Source organism: Cetorhinus maximus, chromosome 4 (assembly GCF_964194155.1).
Source record: "Cetorhinus maximus chromosome 4, sCetMax3.hap1.1, whole genome shotgun sequence".
Taxonomy (NCBI): domain Eukaryota; kingdom Metazoa; phylum Chordata; class Chondrichthyes; order Lamniformes; family Cetorhinidae; genus Cetorhinus; species Cetorhinus maximus.
The window spans coordinates 174,285,427-174,300,588 of NC_135882.1; the positions used below are offsets into that span (position 1 = coordinate 174,285,427).

General features: G+C 45.6%; 1 protein-coding gene across 5 annotated transcripts in view; it reads left to right on the plus strand.

Moving 5' to 3' along the window:
• The window catches only part of ss18 (SS18 subunit of BAF chromatin remodeling complex), a 107,839-nt gene that overhangs the window by 66,180 nt on the left and 26,497 nt on the right, over nt 1-15,162 (plus strand). For 3 of the 5 annotated variants that reach the window (XM_078541159.1, XM_078541161.1, XM_078541162.1), the window contains one exon: nt 12,107-12,226. In XM_078541159.1, the coding sequence (XP_078397285.1) occupies nt 12,107-12,226 (120 nt within the window). Of the gene's footprint in view, nt 1-10,611; nt 10,705-12,106; nt 12,227-15,162 lie in introns of all 5 variants that reach the window. The other 2 variants (XM_078541157.1, XM_078541158.1) reach the window with 1 other exon arrangement.

Here is a 15,162-nt window from a genome sequence, read left to right on the forward strand (position 1 = left end):
GTGCCTTGTAGATGGTGGACAGGCTTTGGGGAGTCAGGAGGTGAGTTACTCATCGCATGATTCCTAGTCTTTGACCTGCTCTTGTAGCCACAGTATTTATATGGCTAGTCCAGTTCAGTTTCTGGTCAATGGTAACCACCAGGATGTTGATAGTGGGGCATTCAGTGAGGGTAATGCCATTGAACACCAAGGTGTGATGGTTGGGTTCTCTCTTCTGGGGATAGTCATTACCTGACACTTGTGTGGCGTGAATGTTACTTGCCACTTGTCAGTCCAAACCTGAATATTGTCCAGGTCTTGCTGCATTTGGACATGGACTGCTTCAGTATCTGAGGAGTTGTGAATGGTGCTGAACATTGTGCAATCATCAGCGAACATCCCCATTTCTGACCTTATGATGGAAGGAAGGTTATTGATGAAGCAGTTGAGGATGGTTGGGCCTAGGACACTACCTTGAGGAACTCCTGCAGTGATGTCCTGGAGCTGAGATGACTGACCTCCAACAACTACAACCATCCTCCTTTGTGCTCAGTATGACTCCAACCAGCGGAGAGATTTGTACTCATTCCCATTGACTCCAGTTTTGCCAGGGCTCCCTGATGCCACACTTGGTCAAATGCTGCCTTGATGTCAAGAGCAGTCACTCTCACCTCACCTTGGGAATTCAGCTCTTTTGTCCATGTTTGAACCAAGGCTGTAATGAGGTCAGAAGCTGAGTGGCCCTTGCGGAATCCAAACTGGGCATCAGTGAGCAGGTTATTGCTAAGCAAGTGCCACTTGATAGCACTGTTGATGATCCCTTCCATTATTTTACTGATGATTGAGAGTAGACTGATGGGGCGTTAATTGGCCGGGTTGGATTTGTCCTGCTTTTTGTGTACTGGACATACCTGGGCAATTTTCCACATGGCCGGGTAGATGCCAGTGTTGTAGCTGTACTGGAACAGCTTGGCTAGGGGCGTGGCAAATTCTGGAGCACAAGTCTTCAGTACTATTGCTGGAATGTTGTCAGGGCCCATAGTCTTTGCAGTATGCAGTGCCTTCAGTCGTTTCTTGGTGTCATGTGGAGCGAATCAAATTAGTTGAAGAGTGGCACCTGTGATGCTGGGGACATCTGGAAGAGGCTGAGATGGATCATCCACTCGGCACTTCTGGCTGAAGATTGTTGCGAATGCTTCAGCCTTATCTTTTGCACTGCTGTGCTGGACTCACCCATCACTGAGGATGGGGATATTTGTGGAGACTCCTCCTCCAGTGAGTTGGTTAATTGTCCACCACCATTCATGATTGGATATGGCAGGACTGCAGAGCTTAGATCTGATCTGGTTATGGGATTGCTTAGCTCTGTCTGTCACTTGCTGCTTATGCTGTTTGGCACGCAAGTATTCCTGTGTGGTAGCTTCACCAGGTTGACACCTCATTTTTAGGTGTGACTGGTTCTGCTCCTGGCATGCCCTCCTGCACTCTTCATTGAACCAGGGTTGATCCCCTGCCTTGATGGTAATGGTAGAGTGGGAGATATGCCGGGCCATGAGGTTACAGATTGTGTTCGAATGCAATTCTGCTGCTGCTGATGTCCCACAGCGCCTCATGGATGCCCAGTCTTGAGTTGCTAGGTCTGTTTGAAATCTATCCCATTTAGCACGGTGGTAGTGCCACACAACACGATGGAGGGCATCCTCAATGCAAAGGCGGGACTTCGTCTCTACAGTGACTGTGCGGTGGTCACTCCTACTGATACTGTCATGGACAGATGCATCTGTGGCAGGCTGGTTGGTGAGGATGAGGTCAAGTATGTTTTTCCCTCTTGTTGGTTCCCTCACCACCTGCCGCAGACCCGGTCTAGCAGCTATGTCCTTTAGGACGCGGTCAGTAGTGGTGCTACCGAGCCACTCTTGGTGATGGACATTAAGTCCCCCACCCAGAGAACATTCTGCGCCCTTGTCACCCTCAGTGCTTCCTCCAAGTGATGCTCAACATAGAGGAGCACTGATTCATCAGCTGAGGGAGGGCGGTATGTGGAAATCAGCAGAAGGTGATTACCCAGGGATGGTGATGGTGGAATCTAGGACATTATCTGTCAGGTATAATTCCGTGAGGATGACTAAATCAGGCTGTTGTTTGACTAGTCTGTGAGACAGCTCTTCCAATTTTGGCACTAGCCCCCAGATGTTAGTAACAAGGTCGACAGTGCCTAGATCGATGCCGGGTGGTCCATCCGGTTTCATTCCTTTTTTTGTGTCTTTGTAGCGGTTTGGTACAACTGAGTGTCTGGCTGGGCCATTTCAGAGTCAACCAGATTGCTGTGGGTCTGGAGTCACATGTAGGCCAGACCAGGTGAGGACGGCAGATTTCCTTCCCTAAAGGAACTAGATGGGTTTTTACAACAATCGGCAATGGCTTCATGGTCATCATTGGACTGTTAATTCCAGATTTTTATTGAATTCAAATTCCACCATCTGCCTTGGTGGGATTCGAACCCGGGTCCCCAGAGCATTACCCTGGCTCTCTAGTCCAATGACAATACCACTGGTTACAGCACAGGGGAGGGGGGGTCATTTCTTCCTGTTGTGTCCATGCCAGCTCCCCTGCAAGAGCGACCCTGTTAATCCCACTCCCACGCCTTTTCCCTCTGGGCCCCTGCAATTTTTTTCCTGTTTGGGGGGGCGGGTGCTGGCTTTTGAAAGCCTCGATAGAACCTGCCTCCAGCACACTCGCGGGCGGAGCATTCCGGATCCTAACCAACTCGCTGCTTTTCAGTTTGCAATAAGTGCCCTGTGGCTTCCACTGATCCTTTCCCCTCTCTGCCCTCCCCTCCCCTCCCCTCTCCTCGCATCTCTTGGGTTACGCAATAAACAGTAAAGGAAGGCTTGCATTTACATAGCGCCTTGCGCAACCTCCAGACGTCCCAAGATGCTTCACAGCCAATGAAGTAGCTTGTGAAGTGTGGTCACTTTTGCATTGTGGGAAACGTGATGGCCAATTTACACACAGCAAGCTCCCACACACAGCAATGGGATAATCGCCAGGGCCCCCTGTTTAGGTGATGCTGAGTGAGGGGTAATTATTGGTCAGGGCTCTGGGGAGAACTCCCCTGCTCTTCCAAATGGGTCTTTTTGCGCCTCTAGAGAGGGCAGCCGGGGGACATCCTACCTGAAAGACTGCACCTCTGACACTGCAGCCCTCCCTCAGCATTGCGCTGGGAATGTCAGCTTTGATTTTGTGCTCAAGTCTCTGGAATCGGACTTGAACCCACAGACCTCTGACTCAGAATTGAGAGTGCTACCAAATGAGCCACGGTTGACATTTATATGGCGCTTTTTGAGACCTTGCAATACCCTAAAGAGCTTCAGACAAACCCAAGTTGAAATTCAGTCAAGGTTCTAATGGAGGCAAGTAAAACGGTGTCAGTTAACTGACCAAGTCATGACATTCCTGAGATTGACTCTTCACTCTTTCATGATTATATATCCCCTATGTATTCAGTTCAGGAAGACCTATTTTTAATAATATTATGTAATATTTGCTTTTCTGCATATTGTGAAAGGCCACAACACACAGCAATCCTGACCTGCCTCCCATATTCTACCCTCTAAAAACAGGAGATCATCCAAAACTGCAGCCCAGGTCCTAACTCCCATTCACCCATCACCCCTGTGTTCGCCGACCTACCTTCTCTCCTGGCCAAGCAACGCCTTGGCTTTAAAATTCTCTCCCTTGTTTTCAAATCCCTCCCTGGCTTAGCCCTTTCCTATCTCTGTAATCCCCTCCAGCCCCACAGCTCCCTGTGAACACTGCGCTCCTCTAATTCTGGCCACTAGAGCATTACCCGTTTTAATCGCTCCACCATTGGAGGCCGCCCAGGGCCCCAAGCTCTGTAATTCTCTCCGTCTGCCTCTCTACCTCTCCATCTCTCTCTCTCTCCTCCTTTGAGACGCTCCTTAAAATCTACCTGTTTCCCCCAAACTTTTAGCTCACCTGCCCTAATACCTCCTCATGTGGCTCGGTGTTAAATGTAGCTTGCTAGCACTCTTGTGAAGCACTTTGGAGACGTTTTATTGTGTTAAAGGTGCTATAGAAATACTACTTGTTGTTGTTGTCAGGTTTAATGATGTGCATTGTTTATTGCAACGTAATGTCATTGTGGGGGTGGGTGGTATTTTTAACAGACTCCGTTTGGCCTCCAGTTTGTGGGTTTTAGTTTGTGTGACTGGGGCCTTGAATCCTGTTTCCATGATCCTGACATCATCCCCCAACTCATCTTGCACGTGTTTCCCAGTTTCAACCAGTTTATTATTCATTTTAAATAAATAGCACAAGGTCCATGCCAGTGTGGGTTGAATCGCTTGTTATCTTTTGTGTGTGGGTGTGGGGGTGGGTGTGTGGGGGTGGGTGTGGGTGTGGGGGTGTGTGTGTGGGGGTGGGTGTGTGGGGGTGGGGGTGTGTGTGGGGGTGGGGGTGGGTGTGGGGGTGTGTGTGTGTGGGGGTGGGTGGGTGTGGGGGTGGGTGGGTGTGTGTGTGGGGGGGTGCAATTGATAAACCTGGACATTTGCTGCTAACTTTTTTGATTTTTCAGAAGTGTTTCCGGTTTGGCACTGTACTGTCGCATAGTGATTTTTTTTTAATATATATCATTCGTTCACAGGATGTGGGCTGGGTCAGCATTTACTGCCCATCCCTAACTACCCTTGAGAAGGTGGTAATGAGCTGCCTTCTTGTACCACTGCAGTCCGTCTGTTGTAGGTGCGCCCACAGTGCTGGGCATATTACTGGCTAATAATCCAGAGGCCTGGACAAGTGACCTGGAGACATGTGTTCAAATCCCACCACAGGCAGCTGGGGAATTTAAATTCCGCTAATTAAATAAATCTGGAATAAAAAGCTGGTCCAGATCATGGCGACCGTGAAGTTGATCAGATTGTTGTAAAAACCCATCTGGTTCACTCTAGGGGAAGGGAATCTGCCTTTCTTACCTGGTCTGGCCTACACATGACTCCAGACTCTCCCTTAACCGTCCTCTGAAATGACTTGAAAGCCACTCGATTATATTCGAGAAGGCGTCTCACCGCCCCCTTCTGCAAGGGCATTTAGGGGCGGGCAACGGACGCTAGCCTAGCCAGTTAATGCCCACATCCCGTGAATGAATAAAAGAAAGTTGACAGGTGTGAACGTTCTTGAAGGGCTCTGATAGAGTAAATAAAGGGGAACTGTTTCCAGTGGCAGAATCGAGTTGGTAACCTTAGGACGCGCGGGTAAATGCCAAAATAAACAGACATGAGGGAAAATTTTCCAAAGCGAGAGGTGGTGACCTGGGATGCACTGCCTGAAAATGCAGTGCCAGCAGATTCAATGGTAACTTTTCATAAGGACATAAAAAATGAGGGAAGAGGCAGGAGTAGGCCATTTGGCCCATCGAGCCTGCTCTGCCATTCAATAAGCTCATAGCTGATCTGACGGGGACGGTAACCTTAATTCCACTTTCCTGCCTGCCCCCCCCGCCTCCCCACTATAACTCTTGACTCCCTCATCGATCAAAAGTCTGTCTGCCTCAGTAACCCACCCACCACTGCTCTCTTGTGGGGGGAAAAGAATTCCAAAGACTAACGACCCTTCTGAGAGCAGAAATTCCTCCTCACCTCTGTCTTAATTAAGAGACCTTTATTTTTAAACTGTGACCCCATCCTAGTTCTCGGTTTCCCAACAAGGGGGAACGTCCTCTACCCTGTCAAGCCCTCCTCAGAATCTTATACGTTTCATTTTAGACATAAAATCGCCTCTCATTCTTCTAAACTCCATTGAGTGTAGGCCCAACCTTTTTTTTATATATATATTCATTCATGGGATGTGGGCTTCGCTGGCTGGGCCAGCATTTATTGCCCATCCCTAATTGCCCCTTGAAGGGCGATGGTGAGCTGCCTTCTTGAACCTGGGGTGGTGGGTTGGGTGGTGGGTTGGGTGGGTGGAAGGCCCGACACTGCCCTCGCCACTGCCTGATTGGCTTGTAGTTTGACCGGCCTTCCTGAAAAGAGGCAGCGCGGGGTCTCTCGCTGGCTCTCCAGCCAGCAGACCAGACCCCCCCCCCCACCGACACCTCCAACAAGATTCTGCCCGGGGTGTCTTTCCTAAAACATTTTTAATACATCGAAATTCCAACACGCCGTGGCCTCTCTGAAATTTGTGACCAGGGTTTCAAAGTTCTCGTTTAGCGATGCGTGAGATTTTGAAGGAATGACTGCTATCAATCATGAAGGCAGACCTTTAGGCATGAGTGCAAAGTTTTTATCAAAGTGTGTCCCTGTGAAATGTTAGTTCTGAGGTGTGCAGTTGTTGTTGTAGCCTGTGTTATTTTCCTAGGTTATGTTATAGTACGTGTTACAAGCTGTCCACACCAAATTTCGTGACATCATTTAGCTTAAATAACTGTCCTGGGCAACTGTTTCCATCGTTGCTGCTTAATGTCAAAGCCACTCCCAGCGAAATTATCTTTCCACATTTCATCAGCCTTCATGTCACTCTTGGCTTAAATGGGAGATGAGAAATGCCTGAAGGCTTAAAATAAAAATATTTTTACACCCAGCAGTCACTGGCATCTTCATTCAGTTGTGTAATTTTGCGAAACTTCTTTTTCCCGATGCCTTTTAAGCTGTAGCTCAGGAAAGAGTTCTGAAACCCCCTTCTAAACCCAAGTTCCTGTTAGCCTAACATCAGCTTTGTAGAAGTTATTGAAACCTCTAATTAAGGACAGAGCGAACGAGTGCTTAAGAGAAAGTTGACCTGGTTAGAGAGAGCTGACATAGATTTGTTAAAGGATAGATCATACCTAACAAATCTAACTGAATTTTCTTGGAGAAGCGATTAAAGCAATGGACTGGGAAATGCCTACGGATGTAGTTTACATGGGCTCCCGGAAGACATTAGATAATGTTCCACGTAAGAGACTGTTAGCTGAAGTTAAAACTCGTGGAATTGAAGTTGAATTCTTGACCTGGTTAGGTGATTGGTTAAGTAGTTGAGGATAGAGAGTTGTGTTACAGTCCCCGTAGAGACCAATAATTTTGAGATGTTTGGATTTCCAGTGGCCGACTAAAAGGATCACAACAAGATTTCAAATTTTAAGACTTTTACTGTAACAAACAAAAAGCAACATTGCCTATTGTATAGTGTTTAGACAATTTATACTCTAACCTACAGACAAATTCCCCAATTAGCTTTTAATAAGACTGAAAACCTTCGGCTATGGCTATACTTGATGCTATCCCTTAAGTGAATACTTTATTCTCCTGGAACCAAACAAAGTTATTCTCAGCTCTCGATGGTATGCTTCCTTCTTCATTTCCCAGCCAGGTGACTTTTAACCCCAGAACTGATTTTCACTTGTGAAGATTACACCGGAGATTCCTTCCCTCCATCCCAAGTTAGGCAAATCTTCCAGTCTCTTTTAAATCCTCATGAATTTGATCTCTTCAATCTGAGCTTGAGCACCCACCCATATTCTGCATGGTAGACAATAAAATTAGCATTTTTTTCTGCTTCAGGTGGAGGATTGGCTGCCTCTGTCTTCTGCAGACTGTTTTATGTCTGAGAGTTTCAGTGATACAACTAGAAAAACTGCAACCTGATAACATGCGCGCTATATATGTTGGTTTTTCTCTTCCCAAAGCCCATCTGCATGGCAATGTGAACCACATGGGCCTTGTATCCAAGTAGAAATTCTAATTAGCTATCTTGGAATTAAGCAGACAGTTTAAAGTATAACTGTTTATAAAGCCTGACAGTTATAATACCTTCCTGTGAGACTAACAATCTATCCACAGCACATCTACTCATGCCACTGCCAACAGATGTGAACATCTTGCACTTTCTTGCCCAGTATGTCAGCCTGGACCACCCTTGATCCCGTAGCTACCAAGCCACCCAGGTTTCTTTTGTTGGGAAGAATTCAAAACAGGTGACATGACACCTTCACCACTCCATATTAGCTTAAATTAAAGAGACAGTCCTAAAACATAACAATCTTATAAACTTCATATTCATGACAGTGGAGATAATGGTGATGTACTTGAATTGGGAGGTTTGGCTAGTGGTGTCTCGCAAGGATCTCTGCTGGAGCCTCAACTATTCACTATATATTTATTGACTTAGATAACACAATACAGAGCTACATATCCACATTTGTCAAGGATACAAAGATTGGCGATGCAGTAAGTAATGAAGGCAGTAGAATAAAATTACAAGGGAATCGTTGATAGGGTTAAGTGACCGGGCAAAACACAGGGCAGCAGGACTTCAGTGCGGTGAAGTGTGAGGTCATCACTCATGGATCAAATGAGAACATACCTGAGTATATTTTAAATGATAATAAGCCAGGCACAGAGGAGATTCAAAGAGATTTAGCTGCCTGTGTATGCAGCTCACTAAAATAGAGTTGTCAGGGGCAAATAAATAATCAGGAAGGCAAATGGAATGTCAGCCTTTGTTTACGGAGGGCTGGATTTGAAAGTTGAGGAAGTTTTGCTATACAAGCCCTGGCTGGGCCACATCTGGAGCACTCTGTACAATTCTGGGCACCACACCCAGAGTAGACGTTAAAAGTTTATTTTTTTCTTAAGCAAGTTCCTGGAAACAAATATCTTCCAAAAGAAGTCATAAATAACGTGTGAATAGTTACTGTAATGTAACAGCGCTCACTGTGTGTGTGTGTGTGTGTGTGTGTGTGTGTGTACCCATCACTGATGGGCTAACTGTCCTGCTTTGCCTTACAGTGAGGCAGCACCTCGATTTTAAAATTCCCGTTCTTTTCTTTTCAAATCCCTCCACAGCTCCTCGTGTGGGTTGCTGTCTTAATTTTGTTTTATAGCGCTTTGGTGGAGCACCACTTATTACTTTCGAGGCGCTGTATGAACGCAAGCTGTTGTTGACACTAGAACGAATTTCCCTAACATGGATATGTAATGGATCATAGCCTTATGGCCCAGGAGGAGGCCATTTGGCACCTCCTGCCTGTGCTGGCTCTTCACAACATCTTTGACTGGAAAAGTCAAAAGCAGTTCGGAGAAGGTTTGCCGGCCTAATACCAGGAATGGACGGGTTGTCTCATGAGGAAAGGCTGGACAGGTTAGGCTTGTATCCACTGGAGTTTAGGAGAGTAAGAGGTGACTTGACTGAAACCTTTAAGGTCCTGAGGGGTCTTGACAGGGTGGGTGTGGAGAGGATGTTTCCTCTTGTGGGAGAATCTAGAACTAGGGGGTCACTGTTTAAAAATAAGGGGTCACCCATTTAAGACAGAGATGAGCAGAAATCCTTCCTCTGAAGGTAAAGTCCTTGGAGCTCTGCCCCCATCGCCTTTTGAGGAAGAGAGTCTTTAAATATTTTTAGGGCAGAGCGAGATAGATTCTTGATAAGCAAGGGGGTGAAAGGTGATCGGGGGTAGGCAGGAATGTAGAGTTGAGGTTACAATCAGATCAGCCATGATCTTATTGAATGGGGGGAGCAGACCCGAGGGGCAGAGTGGCCTCCTCCTGCTCCTAATTCATATGTTCATTGTTCTTAAGATTTCAGTTTTTGTGTGCGATTTATTGAAGTTCATTTACTGGCAATAAACCTCAAGTAACTTTGATTTATTGTATTTGCCAGTATAGATTTTTACAACTTTGTTACAATGAAAATAACCGGAGTCCCGTGGAAAGACACTGGGGGTAAAGAAATTAGTTTTTAGTTGGTTAAAAACTAGTAGTACCTCATGATGGTGAAAAATGTGTTAGGTAGTGTCAGGACATTGCTTTAGGGTGAAAGGGGAAAGGTTTAGGGGGAACATTAGGGGGAACTTCTTCACTCAGAGAGTGGTGAGAGTGTGGAACGAGCTACCATCTGACGTGGTAAATGCGGGCTCTCTTAAGTTTTAAGAATAAATCGGATAGATACATGGATGGGAGAGGTCTGGAGGGTTATGGACTAGGTGCAGGTCAGTGGGACTAGCGGGATAATATTTCGGCACAGACTAGAAGGGCCGAATGGCCTGTTTTCTGTGCTGTAGTGTTCTATGGTTCTATGGTAGTGAGTAATATCTTGGAAGTGGGAAGAAAATCTTTTCTCCTTAATTGCTCTGTTGCCCTATTGTCTTTTTTTTTGTGCGTAGTTGGTACGTGGAAAAAAAAAACGAGAGTTTCTTTTTGGTTTTTTTTTAACAACTGAAATTAAGAGAGAACCTTTTAGGTGGGGAGGGGGGGGGGGGAAATAATTATGACCAGCTATGAAATCTTACAGGACAGTTTAGATAATTCGAGCAGTTAAACATAGAATCTACAATACAGAACCAGGCCATTCGGCCCAACTGGACTCTGCTGCGCGATTCTATGCTCCACGAATGGAACACGTCCCTGTTTATTAACGGCAGACTGTTGGAGCTGAGTGTCCTGCTCTGGTCAGGACATTTGATATGTAATTCCAAGCTCGTGAAAACATGTCTTTTAAGGAATTTTCTTTATTTGGTTGGGGGGTTGGGTGGGGGTTGGAAATGTTGAACTTTTACGTTTGCAGAATTTTTCACGTTACTTTTGAAATATTGTAGGAATGTAGCTGAAAGGCCATTAATCTCTTTCCTGTTTGATGTAGGGCCCAATGACTACAGTTATCAGCAACCATCGTACCCTGAACAAGGGTTTGATAGGCCTTCTGAGGATTCCTCACAACATTACTACGAAGGAGGTATATACCTATATACCTTCACAAAAACATACACACACGTCTTACCCACCCTCACCCCCACCCCCCAAAAAAAAACACTTGGGGAAATAAAACTCATCCTTCCCCCAACCTCTCACTGCACAGCTCTTGTAGAACTGTAGTTGCTGGCTGTCCCAAGGTCAAAGTAGCTTCGAGATTAATAATTACCTTACCAATGCTTACAAAAGTAGCATTAACATTTCTAACTTTTTTTTAAAAAAAAAGAGTTGCTTTGGAAACCTAAATACATCTGTGTCGCTCATAATAGAAAAGACCCTAAAAAGATTAACACACACACACACACACACACACAAACACACGTCCCTTGGGTCCGTATTTGGGTATGCAGTGTCTACCTACCAACAGCTTGCTGATGTATTTTTTGTGTGTAGCTGTCTTTTTATTTTGTCCTTTTATTTTTTCATATAGCCTAGCTACCTTCTAATTGTGTTGTTTACAGTAAGTGTGCATTTAGTTTTCTTTTGCAGGGTTACTGAAAAGCTGCAATTTTAAATATTGCTTGACAGCAGGAGTTGTATGGTCATCCACCACCCCCCCCTCCCCCCCTCTCTCTCCCTATTTCTCTCTCTCTCCCTCTCTTTTTCTCACTCTCTCTTTCTCTCTTTGTCTTTCTCTCTCTCTCGTTCTTTTTTCTCTCTCTTTTCTCTCTTTTTTCTCTTTTTCTCTCTTTTTCTCTCTCTCTTTTCTCTCTTTGTCTTTCTCTCTCTCTTTTTTTCTCTCTCTCTTTTCTCTCTTTGTCTTTCTCTTTTTTCTCTCTTTGTCTTTCTCTTTTTTCTCTCTCTCTTTTCTCTTTCTCTTTTTTCTCTTTTTCTCTCTTTTTCTCTCTTCTCTCTCTCTTTTCTCTCTTTGTCTTTCTCTCTCTCTTTTCTCTCTTTGTCTTTCTCTTTTTTCTCTCTTTGTCTTTCTCTCTCTCTCTTTTTTCTCTCTCTTTCTCTTTTTTCTCTTTTTCTCTCTTTTTCTCTCTTCTCTCTCTCTTTTCTCTCTTTGTCTTTCTCTCTCTTTTTTCTCTCTCTCTTTTCTCTCTTTGTCTTTCTCTTTTTTCTCTCTTTGTCTTTCTCTCTCTCTCTTTTTTCTCTCTTTTGTCTCTTTCTCTTTTTCTCTCTTTGTCTTTCTCTCTCTCCTTTTTTCTCTCTCTCTTTTCCTTTTTCTTTTTTCTCTCTTTTTCTCTCTTTTTTCTCTCTTTCTCTCTCTCCTCTCTCTCTCTCTTTCGCTCCCCCCACTTCCTTTCCCCCCGTTCTCTCTCTCTCCCTTTCTCCTGTGCCCAAATTTCATTTTCATTTTACCTGTCGACTCATGCTTTCTAATTCCTGAAAATGCTTTTGAAATGGGAAAGTTTAAGGTTGCTGCTGTGCCTCTTTTGCAGGTAACTCGCAGTACAGCCAGCAGCAAGATACCTATCAGCAAGGACCTCCGCAGCAACAAGGGTACCCACAGCAACAATACACAACTCAGCAGGGCTATCCAACACAACAGCAGGGTTATGGTAAGCAACCCTGTCAGGACATGTATTCATTAGGCCCAGAAGATCATGACGAGGATTCATACTGGTTTGTAAATTGCTTCTGTATTTTAAGGAAAAACAATTTTGATGCTGGTGTTCAATGGCAAGTAGGTTCACAGAAAGTGGCCATTCAGCCCATTGTACCTCTGCCAGCTCTTTTACAGAAATAGGCCATTCAGCCCAACCAGTCCATGCCGGTGTTTGTGCTACACTGGAGCCTCCTCCCATCTTTCCTCATCTAGATCAATCATCATCATCCTCTATTCCTTTGTGCTTATCTAGCTTCCCCTTAAATACAGCTACACTATTCACCTGAACCACTCCCTGTGCAATGAATTCCATGTACTCACCACTCTCTGGGTAAAGAATTTTCATTTGGTTTCTTGGTGATAATCTTTATCGATGGTCTCTGGCTCTGCTCTTCCCCACGAGTGGAAATACTCTCTCTCCGTGTCAACTGTGTCAAAACCTTTCATAAATTTAACAACCTCCTATCAGGTCATCCCTTTAACCTTCTTTCAATAGAAAAGAGACCCAGCTTGTTCATTCTCTCCACTTCACAGTTCTGGTATCCTCCTTATAAATCTCTTTTTGCCCCCTCTCCAGTGTCTCCATATCCTTTTTAATATTCTGCTGATAATAGCAATAATAAAAGATGTAACAGTATAAATAAAATTCCATAGGACGTCCAGCACGGAAACAGGGGTATGAGGCCTAACCAACCCATGCTGGTGTTTATGTTCGAACCTCCTCCCATCTCTCCTTGCGTAAATCTATCATGTAAGTCTCTCTCCCTCTCTTCCCTTCTCCCTCGTGCACTTGTCTAGTTTTCCCCTTAAATACATGGACACTGTTCACTTCAGCTATTCCCCGTGGTAACCTGTTCCACATTCTGGGTAAAGGAGTTTCTTCTGAATTCCCGATTGGATTTCTGGGTGACTATCTTATACTGATGGTCTCCGGTTTTGCTCTTTTTCCACCCCCCTCCCCCCCCACCCCCCCCACCCCCCCCCCCCAGCCCCCGAAGAGGGAGCATTCTCTCCGTGTCCAGTCTTTTGAAAGAACTATCCAATGATTCCCCTCTTCCCTTAATATAAAAGCAGAACGTCAGGAAATGCTCAGAGCGTCTGTGAAGACACACTTCAGCTCAAAGAGCTTTCGTGTGGCGTAGTGGTTATGTTACTGGACTCGTAATGCGGAGACTGGACTAACGATCATGAGTTCAAATCCCACCATGACAGCTGGGGAAATTAGTTTTAATTAAATACACAAAACTGGAATAAAAAGCTCGTGTCTGTAAAGGTGGCGATGAGGCTCATGGATTTTTTTCTTTCTTTTGCGCCATGTCACTGGCAAGGCATTTATTGCCCGTCCCTAATTGCCCCTTGAGAAGGTGGTGATGAGCTGCCTCCTTGAACCGCTGCAGTCCATGTGGTGCAGGTACATCCCACAGTGCTGTTAGGGAAGGGAGTTTGACCCAGCGACAGTGAAGGAATGTTTTTTTTTTTGTTTTAGAAAAAAGCCCAACCAGTTCACTCATTTTCCTTCAGGAAAGAATGAAAGATTTGCGTTTCGACCGCCCCTTTTTTGTTTTATTCGTTCATGGAGACGTGGGCATTGCTGGCCAGGTCAGCACTTACTGCCCACCCCTAAACGCTGTGGGTCTAGAGTCACATGTAGGCGTAGACCAGGTAAGGACGGCAGATTTCCTTCCCTGAAGGATATTAGTGGTCAGATTTTTTTTTATTATCGATTCCAAATTCCACCAGCCGCCTGGGTGAGATTCGAACCCGGGTCCCCAGAGCATTGCCCTGAGTCTCTGGATTACTAGCCCAGTGACAATACCCACCGACTTCCCCCTGTCCCCATCTCGGGATGTCCCGGTATGTTTTTACTTTTGAAGTATTTTCTCAGCATTGGCCAATGTGGCAAGCGAACCTTGATGGTCTTGTCCAGTCCGGTCTGAGATGTGACTCCCTGTCTCGATACTCTTAACTGACCTCCGAAGCAGCGGAATGAGTCAACCAGCTGCTTCACCACACGGGCTGCAGCAGTTCAACAAGGTGGCCCGCCAGCACCTGTTGAGGGCAACGAGCGGCACCTCCCCTCCAGCGATGGGCCACGTTTCTTTTAAATCTCACCAAAATCTAGTTCTCTAACTAGCAAAAAAAAATAGGATCCGCATTCGTTGTTGTGTGACTTTGTTTTAAATAAATGAATGAAACCTGCCTGTGAACTTTGCCTGGTGAAGTAGCAGCTAAAAGCCTTAAACTCCAGCTCGTCCAAGGCTCTGCTGCCTGTCTCCTCACCCACACCGAGCCCTGATGACTCGCCACCATCCCCCACCCCCACCCCGGCCTCTGTTGTACTGAAATTCTCTATCACTGAGAGCAGTGGATGCTCAGTTTTTTTTTCATGGGATGCGGGCGTCACTGGCAAGGCCAGCATTTGTTGCCCATCCCTAATTACCCTTGAACTGAGAGGCTTGCTCGACCATAGGACATAGGAGCAGAAATTTGGCCATTCGGCCCATCGAGTCTGCTCCGCCATTCAATCATGGCTGATAAGTTTCTCAACCCCATTCTCCTGCCTTCTCCCCGTCACCTTTGATCCCCTTACCAATCAAGAACCTATCTATCTTGGTCTTAAATACACTCAATGACCTGGCCTCCACAGCCTTCTGTGGCAATGAATTCCATAGATTCACCACTCTCTGGCTAAAGAAGTTTCTCCTCATCTCTGTTCTAAAAGGTCTTCCCTTTACTCTGAGGCTGTGCCCTCAGGTCCTAGTCTCTCCTACTAATGGAAACATCTTCCCCACGTCCACTCTATCCAGGCCTTTCGGTATTCTGTAAGTTTCAATCAGATCCCCCCTCATCCTTCTAAACTCCATTGAGTATAGACCCAGAGTCCTCAAA